Here is a 24,384-nt window from a genome sequence, read left to right on the forward strand (position 1 = left end):
TATCGATGCCCTGAGTTCTCCTGGCTCCACTAGCTTCCTTCTCTCTTTCTGTTCACAGTGGTCAGGTGTACATTGCACTCTGTGGCCTTTCCCCACCGGATCCTGCCTCCACCTCCTTTTCTTTCCCAAGTGCGGCTCCTCAATGACTCCATCTTGGCAACTGTGTCCCAAAAGACCTAAACTGACACAATTAAGATGCAGTTGCTTCCTTTCCTCCCAACCCCTTGAAAGCTCCAAAAATAATGAAATACATACCAGAGTTAAAAACATCATACTATATTTAAACGTTTGCATATAATATATTAATGTTTTTCACACTACAAATATACAACAGCTATGTATAAAACCTGATTTTGGAATATCAAAAAATACACGTGTGGTCCCTTGGGGATACAAGGTCCAGCCAAGTGGCCCTCCTCTCTTCCCATCCATGAGTAGGCCTGCCACATATCACAACCCTAGGAAACTCTCCAGGGTCACCCAGGCTGGGCTGGATGGCCTTTCATATGCTCCCCGTAACACCCTGTTCTCTGCCACTAGATTACTACCCTGTGCTGGCACTGGCTGCAGACATTCTGCCCCAGCCTCGGCCTGCACCCTAACTCAGTAGTGAGAGGCTAGAGAGCCTGACGCAGAGTAGGCAGGCACTCAGTAAATAATTTTGGATCAATCACAGAATGACTGACTGAGGCATATGTCCCCAAAAGGACTGCAGATAGGACCCATCTCCACAGTGTTCCTGCAGTTTTATAAAAGGCTTGGGAAAAGAGAGCTAGTGACTCTTTTCAGTCTCAGGGGGACACGGAGGTAGAGGAAGAAAACTACCTGGAGGTTCTGTTTTAACCCTTTCTCAAGCCTTGGGACCAGGGGCTCCTAATCAGGCACCTGTGGTGCTCTACAGCAGGGCCCCTCACAGGTCAGGAGGGATGAGATCATATCCGTTCCCTGCACTGCTTCTCTCCAAGAGGATGATCTCATAGTTGTTTGTGAAGACAAGAGGCCCAGCAGCCTCTTCTGTTGGAGTGGACCTGAGCTGGCCCCAGCCAGGCTAACCGTCTGGCCAGCCAGCCTCTGGGGTGAATCACCAGGCAGGGACCCTGGGCTGGCTGGAGCTCTGCGGACCACTGCTAAACTTCTCGGGGAGCTTTGAGCGAGACAAGGGCTTGGGTTTCTCTCTCTGGTCCAGGTCCAGAGGAAGGTCTTCCAAGGAGGAGATTTCCAAGTCACTCTCATCTTCAGAAAGCTGCAGGGGGTGAAGGGGAGAAGAAAATACATTTTGATAAGGGAGGAGGGTGGCTGAGAGCTAAGCACATTGCAGGATGGGAATGCAGAACGGAAATGGGGACAAATGCACACTGGGAAGGAAGCCAAAGGGAGACGCTACTCCTCCTGCCTTCTCAAGTCTTCCTGCCTTTGAGAACCTGCTTTAGTGACCTGGGATCACGGTGATTTCAAATACCCCTGAAATTCTACTAACCAAACCCAGGCAGCGCCTTGGAAAGGCCTATGTGCAGAGCAGGTTGCTCTCGTTCTCACTTCAACTTTGTGCAGATTTTTAACTCCCTCTTTGACAGAGCCAGAAGCCCAGAAACTCCACCGTTCCAAGTTCTCGAGCTGAATGCACTGTGGGCTAATGACCCGCCTCCTCTCAGACGGGTTCCCTCAGGCCTGGTAAACATCCTGACTGAAGGAGCATGAGAGGAGCTTGGGAGTCCTTCAGCCTGGAAGGGTCTGCGCTGCAGCCAGCAGGACAGCTCAGAGTCGGCCAAGGGACTCTGACCACAGAGTCGACCCTGACCACAGCCACCTGCGTAGCAGCCCAGGCCTTCCCCTCTGGAGTCCTCATTGCCCCTGCTGGCCACCTGGGCTTTGATACAAGCCATCCTGTGCATTTTCTCCAGGAATGTAAGGCGACCAATCAGAACGCATGCAGGGTGCAGGGCAGCAAGCATGCTCTGAGCAGCGCCTCAATCTGTTTGGGGCTGTTGGTGCTCTTTCACAATTGGGAAAAAGGAACAAGTTTTTTCTTCTCAATCATTTGGATGCATTACTCACAAACATACATGAGCCGTGTGATAAACCAAACACACCATGGTAAACAGCAGGGAGTGCTATCAAAAACCCAAGAATGGTTGCCCACCACTACCAAATTTTAGAGCAATAGCACTGATTACCCCAGGATGCACCTTTTTGATGGAGAAAGGTGAGAAAGGAGTGCGAAGTAAAGGGAGCTCTGAAGTTTTCCGCTTGAAAAATAACAGCAGTGTGCAAGTTGTTCCCTGACGGAGGAGACAGGGGCAGTGAGGAAGGTCTGGTGATGCCAGGGAAGCTCAACGTCTGAGCTCTAAGTCTGAAAATCTCATGGTGGCTACAGTCTGACGCAAGGCTCAGGTTTCTAAAACAGGTATCTAAATACTCCCGTCTTGTGCTGTTACTGACTCTGATGTGCTATGCGAGGCCACTCCAGTACCACCCTTCGGGGAGTCCGCTCCACACACATATTGTCTTAGGGTCCGTGGCAGAGGCACTGGGGAGGAGCCCACTGTAGGATGAGACCGGACTGGAAGAGCAGTTGCTGCAGGAAGCCAGGCACAGAGTCAGCTCCGAGGCTCTCGAGAGGCAGGAGATGGAAGAATCCAAACTTACTGAGCATTGCTTGTATAATGAACCAAAAGGCTTTTTAATGTTAACTTGGACACAAGTATTCCAAACTGGCCATCTCTCCATGTGCACAGGGCAGAGGGAGGTCACCTGCGACGTCCCACTAGGGCAAAGGATGACACTTGCTGGACCCTCCCCAACCTTCACCCCAGGCCCCCCAAACTCAGAGCTGGTTCTGTAGGGAATTGCAGGGTGAACTCTAAGCATCCTACATCCTACCTGAGGCTTCCCTCCTGGTGTGGCAGCCCTCTGCGGCCCAGCATTGGGCATAAAAAACAGACTGACCCCTCCAGCAGGCTTCTTTGCCGGAGCTTCTAGCTGCTTCTCCAGGTTTTTGACCATCGACTGCACCAGTGTTCCTGGAAGGGGAAAAAGTGGCTGTGTCAGTGGCAGAAGCCTAGAAAATGAGCATTTCAGTTTTATGGGTCATGCGTCCAGGCTCCAGTGTGGATAGAGGGAATGAGCAGAAGGGTCAGGAGGAAGAAGGCTGGGCAACCACAAAAAAGGAGACAGAGAAGGCCAGGCCAATGGGTGCCGAGTGAACAGAGGCTTGGCATATTCGGAAAATGTGACGGTGCAAACTTAATGACATGGCTAGTGACAGAGACTTAGGAAGCTGTGCTTCCCTCTAAGGAGAGGCTGAGGCAGGACCTCTGCTCAGTATGGGAAATGAGCTGTATCACTAGCATGCACTTAGTTCCTCAACATCTTCACACAGAGACAAGAAGAAATATCATAAAGATTAGTACATGAGGGCTGCAGGCAAGAATGACTTTCTGCAAAGTCCATGCAGGAAGCGGGAGCTAAGCAGTGACAGAGATCATCAATAGATCCCTGGTGCCTGGCACACCAAGGTGATGTATGAACCTCAGGAATGACCAAGAAGCAGGAAGCTAACTACAGTCTTCTACGATTCAAACGAAATCAAGGTCTGAGCTGACTTTTGGAGCTACAACAGCCCTTGGCTCACTGATTCATTCAAGAAATGTTTGTTAAAGGCCTATGATGTAGCAGGCACTGTTTCCTCACCCTCTCATTAATCACCTTGTCCAAATACCTCATTTTACAACAAAGGAGCAGAAACCACCTGCACAAGGACAAGCAGGTAGCAAGTGGCAGAGCCAGGACTTTCTCTGAAGATTCCTAACTCCCAGTCCCAAGACCTTGCCACCCTATTGCCCTCGCCTGGCAGGGCATCAATACTTCTCCAGAGATCTGTTTCTGGCGAATTCTGATGGACTGGCAGGCTTGGCTTATGCTGTAAACATGGCCAAGTGCTGCAGAGTCTATTAGGAGCAAGAACTTTGCAGACTGCAAGCCTAGCCTGACATCCCAGAGTTTCTACTTACTGACCTTGGCAAGACAAAACTCTAAATTCCACATTCTTTATTCTTTAACTCAGTCTTGGCTAGAAAATACAACTGAAGCCAGAAGCTGCAGGCCTCAGTTGGCAGTTTGATAGGAAAATCTTGAAAGAATGGGAGTAGACAGTTGTTTTGAAAAGAAGGATGCTCAACTAGTCATTGCAACCTGTTAGACAGAAAATAATACATTGAATGAATATTTTCATTCCAGTTACCATGACAGTTAGCTCAGGTCTCTACAATACCCTTTCCATCAACACGTTGAATTTCTAAGTCTCTTGGCTGAAAAGGGCAAAGAGCTTCCCCGTATGATGAAACAGGCTGCGTGGCCCAAAGGCAGCCTGCTATAAAGGTTGACTGACTGTCTGTGGCTGCCTCCTCTGTCTCAAGCTTTGCTGGGAAGCCACATTTTTCACAATTGAGTTGTTGCAAAAAGTTATGCTTGTTACAGTCTATGTGTTATAGAAAACTATATTTGTCAAAATGTTCATGGTAGCAAACTGTTTTCCCTTCAAGTTGTAACTGAGGTTTGCCCTGGAGGCTACTTTGACCACTGTGGTATTTAACTCTAGGACCATCAACTCTTGATCGGTGCTAACGAACTCAAACAGCATAAAAGACTATGGGGATATTCTTAACATCTGGAACACAGCTAAAGGCAGCTCTTTCTGGGGAAAAAAAAAATTAGTTTACAATTAAATAAATAAACGTGACTCTAACACATTAACTTCAAAAACATCATACAGAATCTCAACTTGCCATGACATCGTTCTGCGGTCTTGGGCCAGTCATAATGTCTATGAGGCTTAGTTTCAACTTCCGTCACGACGTGTGTGGCTCAGCCTTCCCTCATCAGTGCTGTGAGGAGTAAACGAGGAGACTCGTGCGAAGAGATCCACACAGAGCTGAGCACTCGGTGAGCACCCAGAAACACCAACACAGAGGGGAGAGCCTTCTCTCACGCCTCGAGCTTGCACAGAAGGAGGGAACTTCTGCTCTCCTCACCAGGATGGACAAGGATAGGAGAAACGCCCTCCCAGTTTCTTCCCCACATCCTACCCTCTCCTCACAGAAGAAGCCAAGCAGAGGGGTGGGCCTGCAACACACCCTGGGCCACGGCGCACCTGAAGGAGGGCCGCTGATCCAGAAAACAGTGCCAGCTCTTTCTCTCAGAGCCTCCCCGCCCCTATGGCTGGGTTTGAGCCGGGCTGGAGTGCACCCTACAGCTGCCTGTTTAAGGTCTTACACATTCAGGGTCTGCTTTGCAAACCCAGCCCTGTGCACAAGTAAGATCAGGATCTGGATTCGGGGAGACTGGAGGGGCCCCCACTTTGGCCTCAAGTGCTGGTTGTTCCTCTAATCCAGCCCTAACAGAAAGCCAATGCCTCAGGCATTCCTGGGCCCTGTCACCACTATTAGAGCGAGGCTTTGATCACCCGTGGCTGGCCACTGTGTTTATTCTCTACTGGAAAGAACATGGAGGAGAAAAGAGATGAGTGGCTCCCTTTGACCTCCCACAGTCAACAATTTGATGACAAAACAAGGGGTAAAATAAACCTTGCTCAAACTCTAGCTTTCTCCTGATATCTCTGCTATCCCAGAAAAAAAAAAAAATTTGAGGCGAAGGAGGACCATCCTCTCGAAGCCAAATAGAGAAAGAGATGTCAAATCAGAAAGCCTAAAGGAAGCTGAAGGGTGTTTCTGGAGCCTCGAGAAATCTGGGCTGGAGAAGGGTTTCACCCGTGGTCCCAGCCCACTCACCCGAAGGTGCCAGCTCACCTGAGCCCTGGCCAGGGGGCTGGGCATTCTCTGAGGTCTCTGTATCAGACCAGTCCCAGTCATCCTCGGGCCGAGGCACCATCCTGGAAGGAACTTTCGGAGGCTGTAGAGACACACGCTGCACACGGTCTCCCTCTGAGTCCTCTTCAGAACTGAACGGGGGCGTGCTGCCATGAGGAGGAGAAGAAATGAGGGATGCATGGGCCAGAAAGAAAACACTGAAAGCCAAACTTCATCATGCTGCAAGCTGGCTTGGTGGGCTCAGGGCAGCCCTGCTCCCTCCCTCAGGCCCAGAAGATAGCTAGGAGACCCGTGGAGTGCAGCAGCCACACCAGCTTCTCCCTTAGTAGAGCCCTGCCTGTCTGAGGATCCGCCCCTCCGGAGTGGAAACGGGCTTGGGGGAGGAGATAGGTAAGGGGAGGGTGGGTTTGTCTTGGCTAGGAGCACAGGTTCTCAAGTCCAGAGCCCAGACTGGACCCTACCTGAGGCACCTTCTGTTCACATGTATCTGCCCCCCACCTATCTGCAGAAGCCCGGAGGGAGCCCAGAACAGGGCTGCCTGAAGCCAGGAGCCGCCACTGCAGGTGGGGTGAGAGGGCAGAGTCTGGGGCTCACCTCATCCCAGGCCCCGAGGAAGGAGGGGTGCTGGAGGGTCCATGCACTCTGGGGCGTGGAGCCGGGGTGGACACCTGGGTCAGGCCGGAGCCATGGCTGCCATGGCTCTGACGAGTTGGTGGGGGCGGCTCTGCTGGCGTGGATGGCAAGGCCCCCTGCAGGGTCCTGGTCTTTGGCTGGGCCTCTCTGGTGACCAGTGTGCTCTGCTGGCTTTTGACTGGAAACACAGAAAGGAATGACTTTTGGAGGACACCCATGCTGGGTCTCAAGCCTAAGAGAAGGGAGAAAGCGGCTCCAACACCCTGGAAATGGACAATCACTCCCTCTCTGTGCTGTAATAACCACAGCAGATTTCACAATTGCTGCCAAATCAGGTGTTCTGCTGCTGGCCAGATTCAAGGCTGGGACCATAGTTCCACAGTTTCCTCAGAGACCAAGAGAGCAGCTGGGTGCTCCAGAGTCATGCTGTCATTATAGACCAGCAGGAGTCCGCGGGCCTGAAGAGGAACTCAGCAGTCCTAGATGGACTTCACCAAGACCGCTACCCTCTCCCCAACCCACACTACAGCTGCGGCAGTGCAGGCAGCCCTGCAGGAAGACCACGCTGCCACCAGAGGTCGCCGCAGGACTGCATGAACCATCAAGATCCACTCAAACCTCCTCCCAAATGCAACCTGGGGCAAGGCACTACTAAGGCAGGCAATTGGACACAGCCCCTCTGTTTTCCAAATCGCATCAAGACCTATAGCTGAGAAGAGAGGTCTGGGATCAGCAAGTTTTTATGGAAAGAGAAGAGATAGAGTGCATCACAGGGAGTCAGACATGTGTAGATTGAGTCACAATGTAAAATGAGTTTCTTACAGTAATTCAAGATCAAAAAATGTTTGAAATACAGTTGACCTTTGAACAACGTGGGTTTGAACAGCCACGGGTTCGCTTGTACATGGATTTTCTACTGACTCTGCCACATAAGACAGCAAGAGCAACCCCTCCTCTTCCTCCTCCTCCTTAGCCTACTCAACACGAAGATGACAAGAATGAAGTCCTTTATGATGATCCACTTCCCCTTAACGAAGAGTAAACATATTTGCTCTTCGTTGTGATTTTCTTAATAACATGTTCTTTTCTCGAGCTTACTTTATTGTAATAATACAGCATATAATTCATATAACATGCAAAATAAGTGTTAACAGTCTATGTTGTCGGTAAGACTTCTGGTCAACAGCAGGCTATGAGTAGTTAAGTTTTGGGGCAGTCAAAAGTTACACGTAAATTTTCAACTGCATAGGGGGGTGGCACCCCTGGCCCCTGCGTTGTTCAAGGGCCAGCTGTGCACTGCTCTCAGTCAATGTGTCTACTCAGAAGTGGAGCTTTCAGGAAAGAGTGAACTAAAGAGAAGGGGAAGACAAAGACAAGCTTGCTGGGGGAAAACAACAATAGTTTCCCATGACTATGCACCAGATACCAAGAAAAGCACTTTACCTACAACCACGTGGCCCCCGAGCATCTTCAGAGGCTATCCTTTTCCCTACAGAGGCTTGCCCTCAGCTCCACGGAAGAAAGTGGTGAATACAAACCCAGGCTGTCTGTCTGCCTCAATCTTGGGCCCTCACTGCTACCTCCCACAACCTTGCCCCAGACAAGAGAAGAGGCAGGGTCTGAGCAGAAATGAGAGGTGAGCATTAAGACAGCACTTGCAGGACCCAGGAAAAGAATAAAGGTGCAGAGCTGGAAGGAAAGGTCTACAAAATGCCACAAAAACACAGCGCTCATCTCACACCTCAGTAACATCTCCACAGAAGGCAGAATCTCAGGGCCAGGGAAAGGGAAAGGCAGTGAAGGGGGCTCTCCCTCCTGGCTTTTTTACTACAGGAACAAAAGTGTGTGGGAGTGGGTGGGGCGTAGTACCTAGAAGGAGCAAGATACCTTTGCTGTCTCCTGGAAGCCAGCGTTCCAAGGGTTTTTCCATTAATCCTCCCCAAGTCCCTGTCCCCTCCCTCCTCTGAGCTCCCACCACCCCTGTGCTTGGCTCCATCATGTCACCTGGTCCTGGCTGGTTTCCCAGGTGAGGTGGCAGGCCCTGGCACACAGTCAACCTCAGCAAGTACTGAACTAAATGAATGAGTGGGCAAATGAATGAATGACCATTTGACTGAATGAGCAAAGGGATGTACATTTAAATTGGAGCATGAAAAGCAGATTGGCAACCAGGACAAATACCCTTCTGTCTGAGATTTCTGTGTAAGACTAAAAACCATCCTTTCCTTAGAGATTTTAAGACCAGAAGTTTCAACTAAATATTATAGTTTCCCAGGTCAACTCATTTTTTACCATATTTTCATGCCAAAATGACAATGCTTTTAAACACAAAATACCTGCTTTGTACTTGTCCAAGTAATAATTTCCATGAGCTCACAGGATTGCTATGTTAGTGTTATTTTCTCCTAATTCACATGAGGGAAAATAAAAATAAATTATAAAATGATTGGTAGATGTAGCAACTAAAATCATCTCTCATATCTTCAGAGATACCTGGGCCATACTCTGCAAAATTTTTTTGCATGAAGAGCTCAGGTTGGTTCTTCCTGGACACAGGAGATACAGAACTAGCCTCCTTCTGGCCGCACATGTCCCTGACTGAGGAGACAAAGTAAAAGGAGCAGGACAGCACCCTGCATAAGCAGACCAGACCCACTGAAGCCCTCCCCAGAGCCTCCAATCACAGCAGCCCAGGGCCTCTGGGAACCTTCTAGAAACAGGGGGCTCTCAAACCTGGGAACACAAATACCCTTGCTCCATAAGAACAGACTCAAGGGTCCTGGTCCACAGAATTTAGTGTTCCACCAGAACCACAGGGCCTTCTTTTGTCATGACCCCCAGAGCATGGACAAATGGTAAAGTAGCAGCTATGACCTGGCCCAAAGAACTAACTCTGAGCTCTGAGAATTCATCCGTGTGCAGAACTGGCCCAGCCTCTCATGCCCTCCCATGGCCAGAGCAGGGGCTATCTGAGCTGTGTGGAAGTTTACATTTGATTGATATTTGCCTCCACCTGCAGCTCCAACGTTCCCAGGCCTCTGCCTGCCTCCCCAGGCTGGCACACCTGGTGTGTAGAGCCAGAAACTGAATAGGCTGCTCTCTGTTGAAGAGACACTCAACTGTGGTCGCAGCAAGCCAAGCAGTGCAGAAAGAAGGTGCTATGGGAGGCAGCATGTCTGCACAGGGACAGTTCAGGCTGACAACAGGCTCCAGCTCCGGCTCTCCTCCAACTTCCCTGAGTGACCCTGGACAAATGCCCCCACTCCCACCCCAGATCCTATTTCCTCAACAGAGAACTTCTGGACTCAGTCACCTGTGAGAACCCTACCAGCTCAGCCCTTCAGAGAAGTGCCCCTAAGGGACAAAGACTATACCCGCCTCATGTGCAAACAAGTCTTGGCAAGAATGGGACCCTTCCAGGTCACAGCCCTGAGCGAGCCCTCTCCCCAGTGTACCTGAAGGCTGCCCATCTGGCTGGGACACCACAGCGCCATTCTCCTGTCTCTCCTTCACTCTGCTGGTGACTTCCTTGACAAGCTTTCCCCTCAGACTCAGAAATTCAGAAAACTTCCGGGCCTTCTGCTCCCGCTGGACTCTCAGCAGGGATTCCAGGTGTCTGAGAGTCTGAATCGAGATTCCCTTTGCATCCTAGAGGAGACAGGAGTTCACCTTTACAGACAGAGGCTACTCTTCTTCTCCTTCCCCTAAGCCTCTCACACCTGCTGCTGCTGGCCTGGGAGTCTGCGATCAGTGCCTGGGCTTTTCTTGCAGGAGTCGGGGGCATGAAATGAGGATCAGAGAAGGGTAAGCAGCGGCTTCAAAGTTGCTGAAAGTGCAGTGGTTTGGGGTTTGAGAGCACCATCAAAATGTGCACAGCAGGATAATGCAAAGGACTGCATCACAATTCTAACCACATCATAGCAGAAGGGACTTCGTTGGAACATGCTTTTCTACATCTGACTGAATCCTAGGATGAGAGACCATAGCTTGCTCATTTTTGTACCCCTGATTACCATTATTATGCCAAACACACTGTCCATGGCTAACAATGTTTAAAAAACTAAACTGCTGTAAACACAATTCAGGTCCCTTTCAAGACCTACTGAAAGTTGCTCAAGCTTTTGACATCCACCCAGAGCCCATGGGAGGGTCTAGGGAGGCATCTGAATCCAAGATGAGGATTCATGCAAGGTTAGAAAGGAACGTCTTAATCAAGTATAAATATAGAGCCAAAGTTAGAGTAGTCAGTAGTTGAAAACAATCAAAGCAGTGAGCATTCTTCCTAAAATAACCCTAGTTGTCTATTTGATTTTTTTCTAACTTACTGTACACAAATAGTATTTCCAATAGTGTAGTGCTTGGCTAATTTAATAACAGGTGTGTTTTTATTTAATAATAGATTTCATTGGTGCTTCTAACAATAACATACATGTTCTGGTTAAGCACAATGGCATTCAAATACTAGTTGGAGAGAGAATCCATAGACCCTTTAAAGGAACTGGATCACTGCTGCAGACTCCCTGAGATGCCAAAGACCTGTGAGTCTGCTTGCTTTCTCAATGGGGAGGCTCATGATCTGGGGCAAGTTCCCAGCCCTGGTCACCGGCTGCCTGGAAATAGACTCGGTCCTGTTGGTGGGGCACAGTGAGAGTGAGACCGGACTTTAGGACTGCAGGCTGCATGGAAGCGGGCTGAGGTCTGTGACTGCCAGCTTTCCCCCACTTCCCTGGCGACCTGTATGACTCAGCAGAGGCAGCCATAATCCCCCTGGGAATATAACTCCACTGGACTGGGAACCACACCCTCATCCCCCACAGCAGCTACAGCAAGCCTCACCCAAGGAGAGGCTGAGCTCAGACATGTCTATTCCTGGCCCCACCTGGTGGTCTTCCTCTACCCGCCCTGGTAGCTGAAGACAAAGGTCATAATCTCTTAGGAGCTATATGGCCATGCCCACCACCTGAGAAACCTGAATACTTAACCACGTGTCCCTAGAGCAAGTAGGCAAGTATGCTTCCTCCCTATAGGGCCACAGCTTGAAAGCACCACCTCCTAGCTGGAGGCCAACTAACACAAAACTAGTGCACTAAACAAAAAAAGAAAAACACAAAGACCCTCAAGAGTCCACTTCACTCCCCTACTACCTCCACCGGAGCAGGTGCTGGAATAGTATCCACGGCTGCAAGACCTGAAAATAGATCACATCACAGGACTCTTTGCAGACACTCCCCAGTACCAGCCTGTAACTCTACTGGGTGGCTAAACCCAGATGATCAAAAACAATCGCTAGAGTTCAGCTCTCAGGAAACCCCATTCCTAGGGGAAAGGGGAGAACACCACATCAAGGGAGCACCCATGGGACAAAAGAATCTGAACAGCAGCCCTTGAATCCCAGATCTTCCCTCTAACAGAGTCTACCCAAATGAGAAGGAACCAGAAAAACAATTCTGGTAACATGACAACACAAGGTTCTTTAACTCCCCCAAAAATCATACCAGCTCACTAGCAATGGATCCAAACCAAGACGAATCTCTGAATTGCCAGAAAAAGAATTCAGAAGGTCAATTATTAAGCTAATCAAGCAGGCACCAAAGAAAGGTGAAGCCCACCTTAAAGAAATCAAAAATATGATACAAGATATGAAAGGAAAATTTTTTAGTGAAATAGATAGCATACATAAAAAGCTATCACAACTTCTGGAAATCAAAAACACACTTAGAGAAATGCAAAATACACTGAAAAGTCTCAGCAATAGAATCAAACAAGGAGAAGAAAGAACTTCAGAGCTCAAAGACAAGGCTTTCAAATTAACACAATCCATCAAAGACGAAAAAGAATTTTAAAAAAATGAACAAAGTCTCCAAGAAGTTTGTGACTGTGTTAAACATCCAAAACTAAGAATAACTGTTATTCCTAAGGAAGAAGAGAAATCTAACAGCTTGAAAATTGAAATCATCTTTGAGGGAATAATCGAGGAAAACTTTCCCAGCCTTGCTGGAGACCTAGGCATCCAAATACAAGAAGCTCAAAGAACACTTGAGAAATTCATCACAAAAAGATAATCACCTAAGCACACAGTCAACAGGTTATCTAAAGTCAAGATGAAGGAAAGAATCCTAAGAGCTGTGAGGCAAAAGCACCAGGTAACCTATAAAGGAACACCTATCAGACTAACAGCAGATTTCTCAGCAGAAACCCTACAAGCTAGAAGGGATTGGGGTCCTATTCTTTAGCCTCCTTAAACAAAACAATTATCAGCCAAGAATTTTGTATCCAGTGCAACTAAGCTTCATAAATGAAAGAAAGACACAGTGTTTTCCAGACAAACAAATGCTGAGAGAATCTGCCACTACCAAGCCAGCACTACAAGAACTGCTAAAAGGAGCTCTAAATCTTGAAACAAGTCCTTGAAATCTACCAAAAGAGAATCTCCTTAAAGCATAAATCTCACAGGACCTATACAACAATAACACATGAGAAAAAAAAAAAAAGGCAAGGTATTCAGGCAACAAATAGTACAGTGAATAGAACAGTACCTCACATCTCAATACTAACATTGAATGTAAATGGCCTAAATACTCCACTTAAAAGATACAGAATGGCAGAATGGATACGAATTCACCAACCAAGTTTCTGCTGTCTTCAGAAGACTCACCTAAACTCACATTGGGACTCACATAAACTTAAGGTAAAGGGGCGGAAAAAAACATTCCATGCAAATGGATACCGAAAGCGAGCAGGAGTAGCTATTCTTATAGCAGACAAAACAAACTTTAAAGCAACAGCAGTTAAAAAAGACAAACAGGGACGTTACATAATAATAAAAGGACTAGTCCAACAGGAAAATATCACAATTCTAAATATATATGCACCTAACATTGGAGCTTCCAAATTTACAATACAATTACTACAAGACCTAAGAAATGAGATTGACAGCAACACAATGATAGTGGGGGATTTTAAGACTGCACTGACAGCACTAGACAGGTCATCAAGACAGAAAGTCAATAAAGAAACAATGGACTTAAACTATAACCTACAACAAATAGACTTAACAGATATTATAGAACATTCTACCCAACATGAACAGAATATACATTCTATTCATCAGCACATGGAACATTCTCCAAGACAGACCAAATGATAGGCCACAAAACAAGTCTCAGTAAATTTAAGAAAATTGAAACTATATCAAGTACTCTTTCAGATCACAGTGGAATAAAATTGGAAATCAACTCCAAAAGAAACCCTCAAAACCATGCAAATACATGGAAATTTAAAAACTGGTTCCTGAATAATTGTTGGGTCAACAATGAAATCACGATGGAAAATTAAAAGTTATCTGACTGAACAATAACAGTGACACAACCTATCAAAACCTCTGGGATACAGCAAGAGCAGTGCTAAGAGGAAAGTTCATAGCATTAAATGCTTACACTAAAAAGTCTGTAGTCAGGCACAGTGGCTCATGCCTGTAATCCCAGCACTTTGGGACACCGAGGCGGGTGGATCAGGAGTTCGAGACCATCCTGGCCAATATGGAGAAACCCCGTCTCTACTAAAAACACAAAAAAATTTAGCTGGGCGTGGTGGCACATGCCCGTAATCCCAGCTACTCAGGAGGCTAAGGCTGGAAAATCCCTTGAACCAGGGAGTAAGAGGTTGCAGTGAGCCGAGATTATGCCACTGCTCTCCAGCCTGGTGACAGAGCGAGATTCCGTCTCAAAAAAAAAAAGAAAAAAAAGTCTGAAAGAGTACAAATACATAATCTAAGGTCACACCTCACAGAACTGGAGAAACAAGAATAATCCAAACCCAAGGAGACAATGGATCAGGACGAGTGGCTGAGGAACGGGCCCAGAAGCCTTGGGTAGCAGCACTGGAGGTCCTAAGGACTGCAGACTGTCCTTAAATGAGGAGGGAGCTTCCCAGAGCGGGGATAGTCAGCATCACTAATTACCAGGAAAATGCAAATCAAAACCACAATGTGATACCACCTCACTCCTACAAGAATGGCCATAATCAAAATATCAAAAATTAGTAGATGTTGACATGGATGTGGTGAAAAGGGAACACTTTTACACTGTTGGTGGGAATGTAAAGTAGTACAACCACTATGGAAAACAGTGTGGAAATTCTTTAAAGAACTAAAAGTAGATCTACCATTTGATCCAGCAATCCCACTACTGTGTATCTACCCAGAGGAAAAGAAGTCATTACATGAAAAAGATACTTGCACATGCATGTTTATGGCAGCACAATTTGCAACTGCAAAAATGTGGAAGCAGCCTAAATATACAATCAACGAGTGGATAAAGAAACTGTGATATATATACATACCATGGAATACTACTCAGCCCTAAAAAGGAACGAAATAATTGCATTTGCCGCAACCTGGATGGAATTGGAGACTATTACTCTAAGTGAAGTAACTCAGGAATGGAAAACCAAACATCATGTGTTCTCACTCATATGTGGGAGCTAAGCTATAAGGACGCAAAGGCATAAGAATGGTACACTGGAATTTGGGGTAAAGAGCACGGGGGTGGCGAGGGATAAAAGACTACACACTGGGTGCAGTGTATACTGTTCAGGTGATGGGTGCACCAAAATCTCAGAAATCACCACCTAAGAACTTATTCATGTAACCAAACAACACCTGTACCCCCAAAACCCATTGAAATAAAAAAAAATTAAATTTCAGATATTTTATCTCAAAATAAAATATACATACATATATGTAACTGCTAAAAAACTATAGGAAAATATGTTGTTATTTCTCAAAAAAAACCCCACAAATAATTGGTGCCAGACATAGCTTTCAATGATGCCCACACACAGCCACCTGCTGAGTGGACACAGCCACATATACCACAGATGATGGGCTTGCAGATGGATACTTACCCAAGGGGGGGACCTGTCCATAGGCCAGATTGAGCCAATTAAATTCCCTCTAGCAAAAAAATTAGAGACACAGAGGGAAGTAACCAATGAGTGGAGAACACTGAGCAGTGAGGACTCAGGGTAGCATCACCAGCCAAATAGGGCCAGTCTTGAGAAGCTGCTGGAGAAACACCGGAAAGATACCACACTGCCACTGTGAAGTGAGAAAGGCGTGCAGATGCCAAAGGAGCCCGAGCTGCCAAGTGAGATGAATGAGCTCACAATGCAAAGAACAATCGATCATTTGTCTGTTTGAGAGTGCTTAGTGTCTAAATCGTAGGTATCAGCCCTTAAAACGGTGGCCCTGAAACTCACCTTCCTTATCCCCATGCTTTCGAGCTTCTCCTCCAGGGTGTCCTCCAGGATTGGTCTGAAGTGCTTCAGCAAGGTGGGGTTATGCCTCAGAGCTGCCAGCACCTTCTGCTGTTCATCCTCGGAGTCGTCCATCTCTGTAGCATGAGACAATCACCCAGATCAGCCTGGGCAACTGAGTTCTCTGTTCCTAAAGCCCCACTGCACCTGCCAAGCCCTCACACTGCCAGGGATCCTGGTCTCTAGCCTGTGAGCCCAGGGCCACTGACCCCTCCTGAGTGTCCATCCTTGGGTCAGAAGCTGGGATGTTTCTGCTCCTGGGTACCGCTGCCTTGGACTCTCCACACATCTTTACATTTCTCATCCCCCGCCAGTCTGGATCTCCAAGACCTGGGCTCAGTCAGTCCTACCACAGGTTAACTCAGAACTTGGAGCTTGCATTTGAGCCCTTAAAGCAGCTTGTTCTCTGGGCTCCCTTCTGATCTCAGATTCCAGGCCCCACTGCTGTGGGTTCCAGCCTAATCCTAGCCCCACCTGATACCCTCATCTCATTTCCATGCCAGGCTCAATTCTGGTCCAGGTGATAAACTGGTGGACAAGATAGACAGATCACTGCTCCCTCAAGTTTACTCTCTAGGCCGGGGATTCTCCCTCTAACTTTAGCATATGTCAGAATCACCTGGGCATGGGTTAAAAATTAATAGTCCCGGCCCGGCGCGGTGGCTCACACCTGTAATCCCAGCACTTTGGGAGGCCGAGGCGGGCGGATCATGAGGTCAGGAGATCGAGACCATCCTGGCTAACACAGTGAAACCCCGTGTCTACTAAAAAATACAAAAAATAAGCCAGGCGTGGTGGTGGGCGCCTGTAGTCCCAGCAACTCGGGAGGCTGAGGCAGGAGAATGGCGTGAACCCGGGAGGCGGAGCTTGCAGTGAGCCGAGATCACGCCACTGTACTCCAGCCTGGGTGACAAAGCAAGACTCCATCTCAAAAAAATTAAAATAAAATAATAGTCCCTCACCTCACCCTCCAATGAGTCTGATTCTATAAGTCTGGGGGAGGGCCCTAGAATCTGCAATTTAACATATTGAGATGATTCTTATGGAGGTAAGCCACAGACCATACTTTAAGAAATACTGATCTGAGGCTAGCAAAATAAGCAATTACAATTAAATGTGGTAAGTGCTACAAAGGAGCAGTCCAAGGTGAGTCAGGAAAGGCATCCTACAGTGTTCTTCAGGTTCCACGTGGGGGCCTCTGTGGTAAGAGTGGGACCAAGCCCTTTGACTCACTCAGTAGACATTAACTGAACAAGTAGCATGAGTGTAATCCGGCTAAGGCTGGATGCTAAGGACAGCGAAGCTCATCTCTCATCCCCCAAGGACCTCACTCACAATCAAGGGTGGTGAATTTCACCGCTGGCTGCCTGTTGGAATCACCCCAGGCTGATTCCATCAGAATTTCTCAAGGTGGACCCAACACTTGATATTTATATTTTGAATTCTCTAGATATTCTAATAAACAGCAAAGCCTGAGAAACAATGATTCTAGGACAATGGTCTTTAACTGTGAGCCAAAGGATCAGCATTACCTGTAACTTGTGAGATGCAGATTCTCAGCATCTACTCCAAACCTACTGAATCAAAAATTCTACAGCTGGAACCCAGAAATCTGGGTTATAACAATCCCTCCCCTACCACCCACTCACCCCCGACCCTGCGTGGTTCTGCTCAATCAAGTTTGCACCAGGACATGAGCCTCAACCTTGTCTTCACATTAGAATCACCTGGGGAGCTTTAAATGCTACTGATGCCTGGAGCCCAACCACTCCATGTTCTGCTTTAGGTAATGTGGGGGTGTAGCGTGGTCCTCTAGACAGTTCAAGCTTCCTGGGTGATTCTTAATGTTTAGCCAGTTGTAGACAGCCACTGGTCTCATGATGGTTCTCAAACTTGAGCAAGAATCAGAATGCCCTGGAGAATGTGTGAAAACAGACTGCTGGGTCCTGCCCCCAGAGTTTCTGCTTCAGTTTGTCTGGGATGGGGTCTGAGAATTACAACTCTGCATTTCTAACAAATTCCCAAGTGATGCTGTTGCCTGCTGGTCTGGGATGGGAAGAGGTAGACAAACAGTCTGCTAAGCAAGTAAAACCTCCACTGTAACAGCACGAGCACGGCCATGGGATCCCCCTGACTCATCGATCTCAGCCTCCTCCTCTCTAGAACCCTGCATCCACTGTTTGAAGATGTGATTCATCCTACCTGAGGACTTTGTGTCACTGAACAGATACTTTCCTCAAAAGTTATATGCAATTCTAATTTTTACAACTATATCCCAAGGTTAAATGCACTGGGAGGGTAGGGGGAGGCAGCAGAGGACTAACTGGTTAAATAAATTTTAGTTTGTCCATCTAAGGGAAGACTGCAAAGCCCTGAAAAAGTAATGAAGCAGTTCTCTTTAAAGGGATATGAAACCATTTCTCAAGTAAGTTGTTAACAATACAACTGACAGCAGAACAATGTGTACAGTGTGTTCCCATTTGGGAAAAGGGAGGAGAACGGGTACACACATGTGCTTATATTTGCACATACTCCCATGTAGCATGAGACGATACACGAGAAACCATTAACAGTGAAACTTCTGGAGAGGAAACTGGATAGCTGGGCAGAAGGGAGGCCTGCTTCTCACTGCATACCCTTTTACACCATTCCTTTTTTTTTTTCCCCCAAGGATTACCATCTCAAAAATAAAGAAAAACATTACATTAAAAAATAAAGTACCCCGTGATGAGCTCTCTGATGGCACAATTAAAACCTGTCTGGGCGTGTCTGTGGGGAACTTTGAAATTGTCACATTGCTGCCTTGCTCAGACGAATGGGCCCTGGTCAGCAGCTTTTCCAGTCAGCACTCACTCATCTGTCCTGGGAGCTTCCTCTCCCTGACTATCCTAAGAGCTCCTTGCAGTCTGGGAGCATCTCTCTTTTTCTCACTTTTCTTTGGCATCCCTTGGCTACGTCTGGTTGAGAGGTCTGCGAATCAGAGTCAGTCACCGAATAGGGTGAATAAAAACAGCAGATACCCAGTGCTCTGAAAAGGGAGCCGAGGTGGATTCCTACTCATTAGTTAGGCCCTGTGGGACCTGTCTGCAGCACACTCACAACGTAGAACAAAACAGCAAATGCCGTTTTAAGACAACTCAGCGAGTTATCTTCCACTGTTCTGCATAGTCACAGGTGAGAGTCAGTGGGGCAGGCTGTGAATCAGAAGTCCCTCCAAAACCTCACTCAGCTACCTTCTAGCTTTGTGACTCTGGACAAGCTAATGACCTCTCTGGGCCTAGGCTTCCCCATCACTAAACCAGCAGATTGTATGTCAGTATCTGCGTGTCACATACCTGGCACACAGAAGGTGTTAAGAAATACTATTTCATGTCCTTAGTTCCCTCCACTCCAGCTTTGGATGTTCAGATACAGTTAAGTAGAGAGAAACTAAACAAGAAGGAGGGCAAAAAATCTGTTTCTGCACTGGACACCCAGGAAAGAAAGTAAGGTCCCACCTTCCTCTGGAGAGTCCTCCTCTGCGTCCGCAGCCTTTGGCACCTCGTGGGTCCCTGAAGAGAGGAGGAACGGTTAGTGGCGCCGGTGCCCTGGACCCCATCCCAGACTAGGAGAAAAGTACAGGACTCCAGCTGAGTATAAGTCAGAAAGAGAAAACCCTCCAGTCAGTTCATCTTGACTGTAGAAAGGCAGGATGCAGCAGACACTGGGGGCAGAAAAATCAGAGTCCACACACTAGCTCTGCCCCTCACTATCTGTGAAAGAGGCAAGTCCTTGAACCCCTCTAAGCCTCAGTTTCCCAGTCTAGAAAATGAGGATAATAATATCAACACCACATTCAATAGTGAGCCAATGTAATGAGATGATGAATCTGAAGTGGCTGGGGAAGGGTGTGGCACATGGCTGTTATTACTGGCTCTGTTCTGGCTCCATCCCTCAAGAAGTTCAGGGCCACAGGGGTCGGGCCTCTCTGAACTGGCTGCATGGCTGGGAAGGGGATGGGAGGAAGGCAAGATAGGAGGAAATGTGAGTTTGCAATAAAAGGCAGAAGTGTAGCTAAAGCCATAGGACAGGGGAGCTGGGGGTGGAGGATGAAGGGCCAAACTTCACAAGGGACTGTCCAAGGTCCTCTAAACAGGAGTAGTCCCCTGCGGGTTGCCGTCTACCTTTAGATGCCAGCACCTGCACCCCATTACACACAGATACACGCATCCCCACACCAGAGTACCCAAGAGGAGGAGACTGTATATGCCAAACAGGACACATTCACATGGGGTTGGGGTCAACTTGCTGAACATTGGGAACAAGGTAAAGGTTGCTGGCAACGCTGAATCCTAATTTTCCTCATTCGCTGCAGGCATGGTGAATTAGAAAAGCCTTCTCAAGAACCCCCACTCTACTCATAACCACCCTCCTCCCCACTGCCTCCATCCCTCTACAGACAGGAGCAAACCAGGCAGGCAGCTCTGCCAGCTGCATGGAAAGCCTTCAGCACAAACGCAGCTGCAGGCCGTGTGTCCCAGACGCCTGACACTACACGTCCACAGGCGGCTGTCACCCATCCACCACCCGTGAATTGATTGGGGGGAGGGAAAAGGAGGGAGAAAAGCCAGACACAACAGTCAAGACTGCTACATACTGCCCTGTGTAGACTTACCTTCCACCTTCCTGAGGGACAAGGACTGGATCTGCAAAGAGGTGGAATAGAGCGGGTTACAACCAGCAGAGAATGTTGTGAGAACTCTGCTTCGAGCAGTGTGTCTGCCTAGCACAGTGAGGAAGGGGTGGTTACTGATTCCATGCCTCCCATTGGGAACTGGAAGGAGCTCAGATGCACCACCCCAGTCCCCTGACACATCTCTGGGGTCCGTGTGTGAAAGGGAATGGCAGCATGCTCCATTTTCCAAGGTGGGGGGGCAAGAATGTCCCCTCTTCAAAGAAGAATTAAGGCTCGAGGGCAGGAACCCCATAGAAACAGAGTGGGACAGGCACACAGTTGTTCCTATTGGTATAATTCATGGGAAACAGCCAGGGCAAGGGAGAGGCTCCCTCCCACAATGTGGGCATCTGAGCAGAGCACTCCCTGGGAGGAAGGAGTCAGACATGATCCAGGACAGGAGGCCAGATGTAGACATTCACTGAACGGTCTGCTCAACCCCCCTGCTCCAAGAAGTTCCTCTTCCTTCCTCCTTCATGGCTGCAGGCAGGACAGCCACAGGTGTGTGGCTTCACACCACAGCCGGACCCAACGTCAGGTTTGGGCAGAGAGCTCTGGACTGGCAATGAATGAAATCAAGAGCTGTTGGCAACCAACTGTTTGTGGTTTTCTTGGTTTATATATTTGTTTGTTTTACCACATGAAACAGATAAGAAGCAGAAGCTGATCTTCAGGGTAAAAGGGAAAAATAAAGCAGTTACAGAGAAAGTAACAGAGACACACAGAAGAGGAAAACTGACGACCACCTTCATGTCTCTGGTTTCAGTTTACTCCCAGACTCAGCTGCTCCCTGCCGTGAGCTCTGTGAGATGCTCCATCTACCCTTATGACAAACTCCCTTTTCTGCTTAAGTTTGGGTTGCTGTTTATCACCTGCGGTGGCGCATACTGATGTATGACTCATCCAGTGTCCATTCCCCACTGCTGTCTCCTTTGCCTACCTCACTCCAAACTGCAGAACTAGCTGTTTACTTTCCCAGCCTGCTTTGCAGCGGTAGTTTCCCATGTGACACAGCTTTAACCAGCAACATAGATAAGCACAAGTCTTGGGAAGGGACTATGTCATCAACTTCTTCTGCCAAATATGGTTGTATGGTTGGGGCTACAGTAGTCTGCTTGCAACTATGAAAGTGAAGCGGGAAACAAAAGTCATCACACTGAAGATGGTAAAAAGAAAAACACAGTCTGGATTCACAATGGCATACTTCTGCTGCTAACCAAGCCCAGCAACTGTCACCTCTCTTGCTGTGACAATAAAAATAAGCCCCTATTAGCCTATTCTGTTATCTTTAGCCAATAGGCTCCTAACTGAATCATTTGCAAACAAGAGTTCTGAGTAACATACAGGACATTATAGCCAGCAGGGAACATTGTGGAAACTCTGCCGTGGTTTCCTCCTTAGGACACCTCCAGACTAGAGTTTGGTGCAGAGCTGAGTGTTTTGGGGGGGAAACTGAAAAGCAGCAAGAGAGTGGGGTAGTTATGTCACCTGGGTGAAATGTGGCTGGGTGTGTGGGAAAGCACAAATAGCAAGGGGTGCAGGAACAAGAGGCCAGGACTAGGCAGTAACAGTGGGTGCTCAGCCCAGGGAAGTTGTGTGGAGCCTGGTCCATGAGGTGGGTGGCAGCAGAGGAAGATACAGATTTTCCACAGACCTGGGGCTCGGGAGGGAGAGCTCAGCCTGGACTGGGCAGAGAATTGTCAGCAATAGGTAGAGTCACAGGGGCCAGCTTTAGGAGAAAGGTGCTAAGTGAGTGCCTTTTCATCACACTGCGTTCTCTCTCACCTCATCAGAGACTGTTCCTTTATGAAAAAGGTACTGGTTAAGGAATTCTGCCTGAGAACACTGTGTAAAAAACACAAGCTTTGCATTCTTCCTGCCTGGCCAGGGTTAAATCTCATCACTTACAGAGTGCCCCATGAGGACTTGAGCGAGGCACTTCCCTTCTCCAGTGTATTTCACCATCTGTCAAATGAAGATGGGGAGAAGGGGATGCCTACCTTGAAGGACAGTAGTGAGGCTTAAACGAGGTAGTAAGCAAAGTATCAGTGAGGTGCTGAGCATTTCACGTGGTCTCTGCTGTTAGAGTGGCCCCATCTGCCAGCAGCCCCTAAGGAGACGGCACATCTTCAGCCTGGAAGGAGGCAGCTACAGCCTGATGATTTTGTGCCCTTCATGCCAGAGGACTTTTCTCTCTCCTTAAGGAGCCTGAGTGGTAAGACTAGCACTGATAACCCCAGAAGAATCCAAGGAGATCCTCACAGGAAAGAGGCCCAGGGACACCAAGGCCTGGCTGAAAGCGGGGACAGACCTACCATCTCCTCCTGGGAGGCAATGATCCTAGCTTGTTCCTGCAGCTGGGCACGGAGGGCGCTGATCTGGCGCTGGGACTGGGCAGCTGCCTTCTTCTGATCCTGAGACAGGGAGGCCTGGAGCCTCTGGTTCTCCTCCTGTAGCTGGCAGGCACAAGATGGCTGGTCAGTCAAATGTCTGCAGGGACATCTGAGTGCCCAGTGTCTGCAGGCCCAGCACCTGTAGGCAAGTGCCGGGCAAGCACGGTAAAGGATTTTGAGACCTGGACAAGCTTTCTAACAAGACTACCTTCAAGTCTGGGGACATTTTTGTGCTGTGCCTGAAAAGAAGAAAGAATGGAAGGCATGCGTTTAAGACTAGGAGAAAAAGGGCTGTCTGTCAGGTGTAGCCACCCACTGAGGAACAGTCAGATAAATTAAAACCATTTGAAAATCATCAAATGGATGTTTTTAGGTGAAAACAAGAAGTGAAGAAAACAAGTTAACATGCTACTTCTGATGTAACAGTGGAAATAAAGTGAAAATATTTATTAATATTTGCATAAAGAAACTTTAGAAGAATACAAAAGAAAGCTATAAAAGTCACCTGAGCAGTAGGTGTTGGGGACGGGTAGATGGAACAGGTGGGAGTGAGACTCTACTCAGTGTAACTTAATATATTTCTCCTGTTTTTGGAACAAATGTGAACGTATTTCCCATTTGGAAATGCTTCAGATAAAATAAAACCATCACATGTGAGTGATCATGCTTCCCTACACCACAGTGAGGAGCGTCTACCATGGACCAGACTGATCTAAGCCTTTTCATCTTCTGAGCTTTCTGCGGGCAGAACCTGGGGCTCTTATGAACCAGCTTCCTCCTCAACTTGCCTCCTGCTCAGGGCACTTTTACAGAAGTTGTTTGCTCTGCCCTGAGGCCCACCGCTCCCTGTTCACTGTTCTCAGTATCCAAGTCCTTCCCTTCGGACTGCCGCTGAACTATCACAGAGGCCCACGGCCGCCTGCTTCTCTCCTAGGGTGGGGGAATTTCAAAGAAGAGCCCAAATGTGAAATGACCAGGCGATTCATCTGAGGGTTATGGCACAACCCTCCCTGGAGGGCCTATAGGGGTCACTGCAAAGAAGACCACAGAACAAAGGATGTGTTTGATTCAGAGGAGAAGGCCTGGAGGGCCCTGTTCCTGGACAGGGAAGCTGCTGGCTGGACAGTTCACCCCTTCTGTGTACTGAGGAGACAGTAGCGAGGAGCAAAATCTGCAGCAAATTATCTGCCAACCAGTTCTAGGTGAGATAGGGGAGATGGTGGGTGAGGGGACATGGAGAATGCTGAATTCTGAGAGGAGGTCACGGGAAACCAAGCTCCCCGAGATCACCCAACAAAAGCTACCTCTTTCTTCTCAGCCACGTGCTCTTCATGCAGTTCCTTCATTTTTCTTTTCCACTCCATTTTCTGAAAAAGATTAAAAGCTTATCAAATGGACCCTTGCGGGTATTAAAACATATTATAAAGCTACAGGAAGTTAAAAGTACTGGCTCATGGGTAGGCAGACAGAGTAGTGGAATAGAATAGAAAATCCAGACAAAGAT

General features: G+C 47.9%; 2 protein-coding genes across 9 annotated transcripts in view; one reads left to right on the forward strand and one right to left on the reverse strand.

The window, feature by feature from the left end:
- Positions 1 to 260: 260 nt before the first annotated feature.
- DZIP1L (DAZ interacting zinc finger protein 1 like) overlaps positions 261 to 24,384 on the reverse strand; it is a 54,953-nt gene continuing 30,829 nt past the window's right edge. For 4 of the 8 annotated variants that reach the window (XM_050779684.1, XM_050779683.1, XM_050779682.1 and 1 more), the window contains 9 exons: positions 24,185 to 24,247; positions 22,803 to 22,943; positions 20,428 to 20,458; positions 19,271 to 19,324; positions 15,717 to 15,850; positions 9,914 to 10,106; positions 6,420 to 6,636; positions 5,805 to 5,971; positions 1,152 to 3,020 (listed from right to left, as the gene is read on the reverse strand). In XM_050779684.1, coding sequence (XP_050635641.1) covers positions 2,449 to 3,020; positions 5,805 to 5,971; positions 6,420 to 6,636; positions 9,914 to 10,106; positions 15,717 to 15,850; positions 19,271 to 19,324; positions 20,428 to 20,458; positions 22,803 to 22,943; positions 24,185 to 24,247 — 1,572 coding nt within the window. In that variant the 3' untranslated portion in view covers positions 1,152 to 2,448. The other 4 variants (XM_050779686.1, XM_050779685.1, XR_007723354.1 and 1 more) reach the window with 3 other exon arrangements.
- The window catches only part of MRAS (muscle RAS oncogene homolog), a 325,869-nt gene continuing 322,161 nt past the window's right edge, over positions 20,677 to 24,384 (forward strand). Inside the window, exon 1 of the mRNA XM_050779738.1 lies at positions 20,677 to 20,688. The gene's annotated coding sequence lies outside the window, so the exon portion shown is untranslated. The remainder of the gene's footprint in view (positions 20,689 to 24,384) is intronic.

Source organism: Macaca thibetana, chromosome 2, assembly GCF_024542745.1.
Source record: "Macaca thibetana thibetana isolate TM-01 chromosome 2, ASM2454274v1, whole genome shotgun sequence".
Classification (NCBI taxonomy): domain Eukaryota; kingdom Metazoa; phylum Chordata; class Mammalia; order Primates; family Cercopithecidae; genus Macaca; species Macaca thibetana.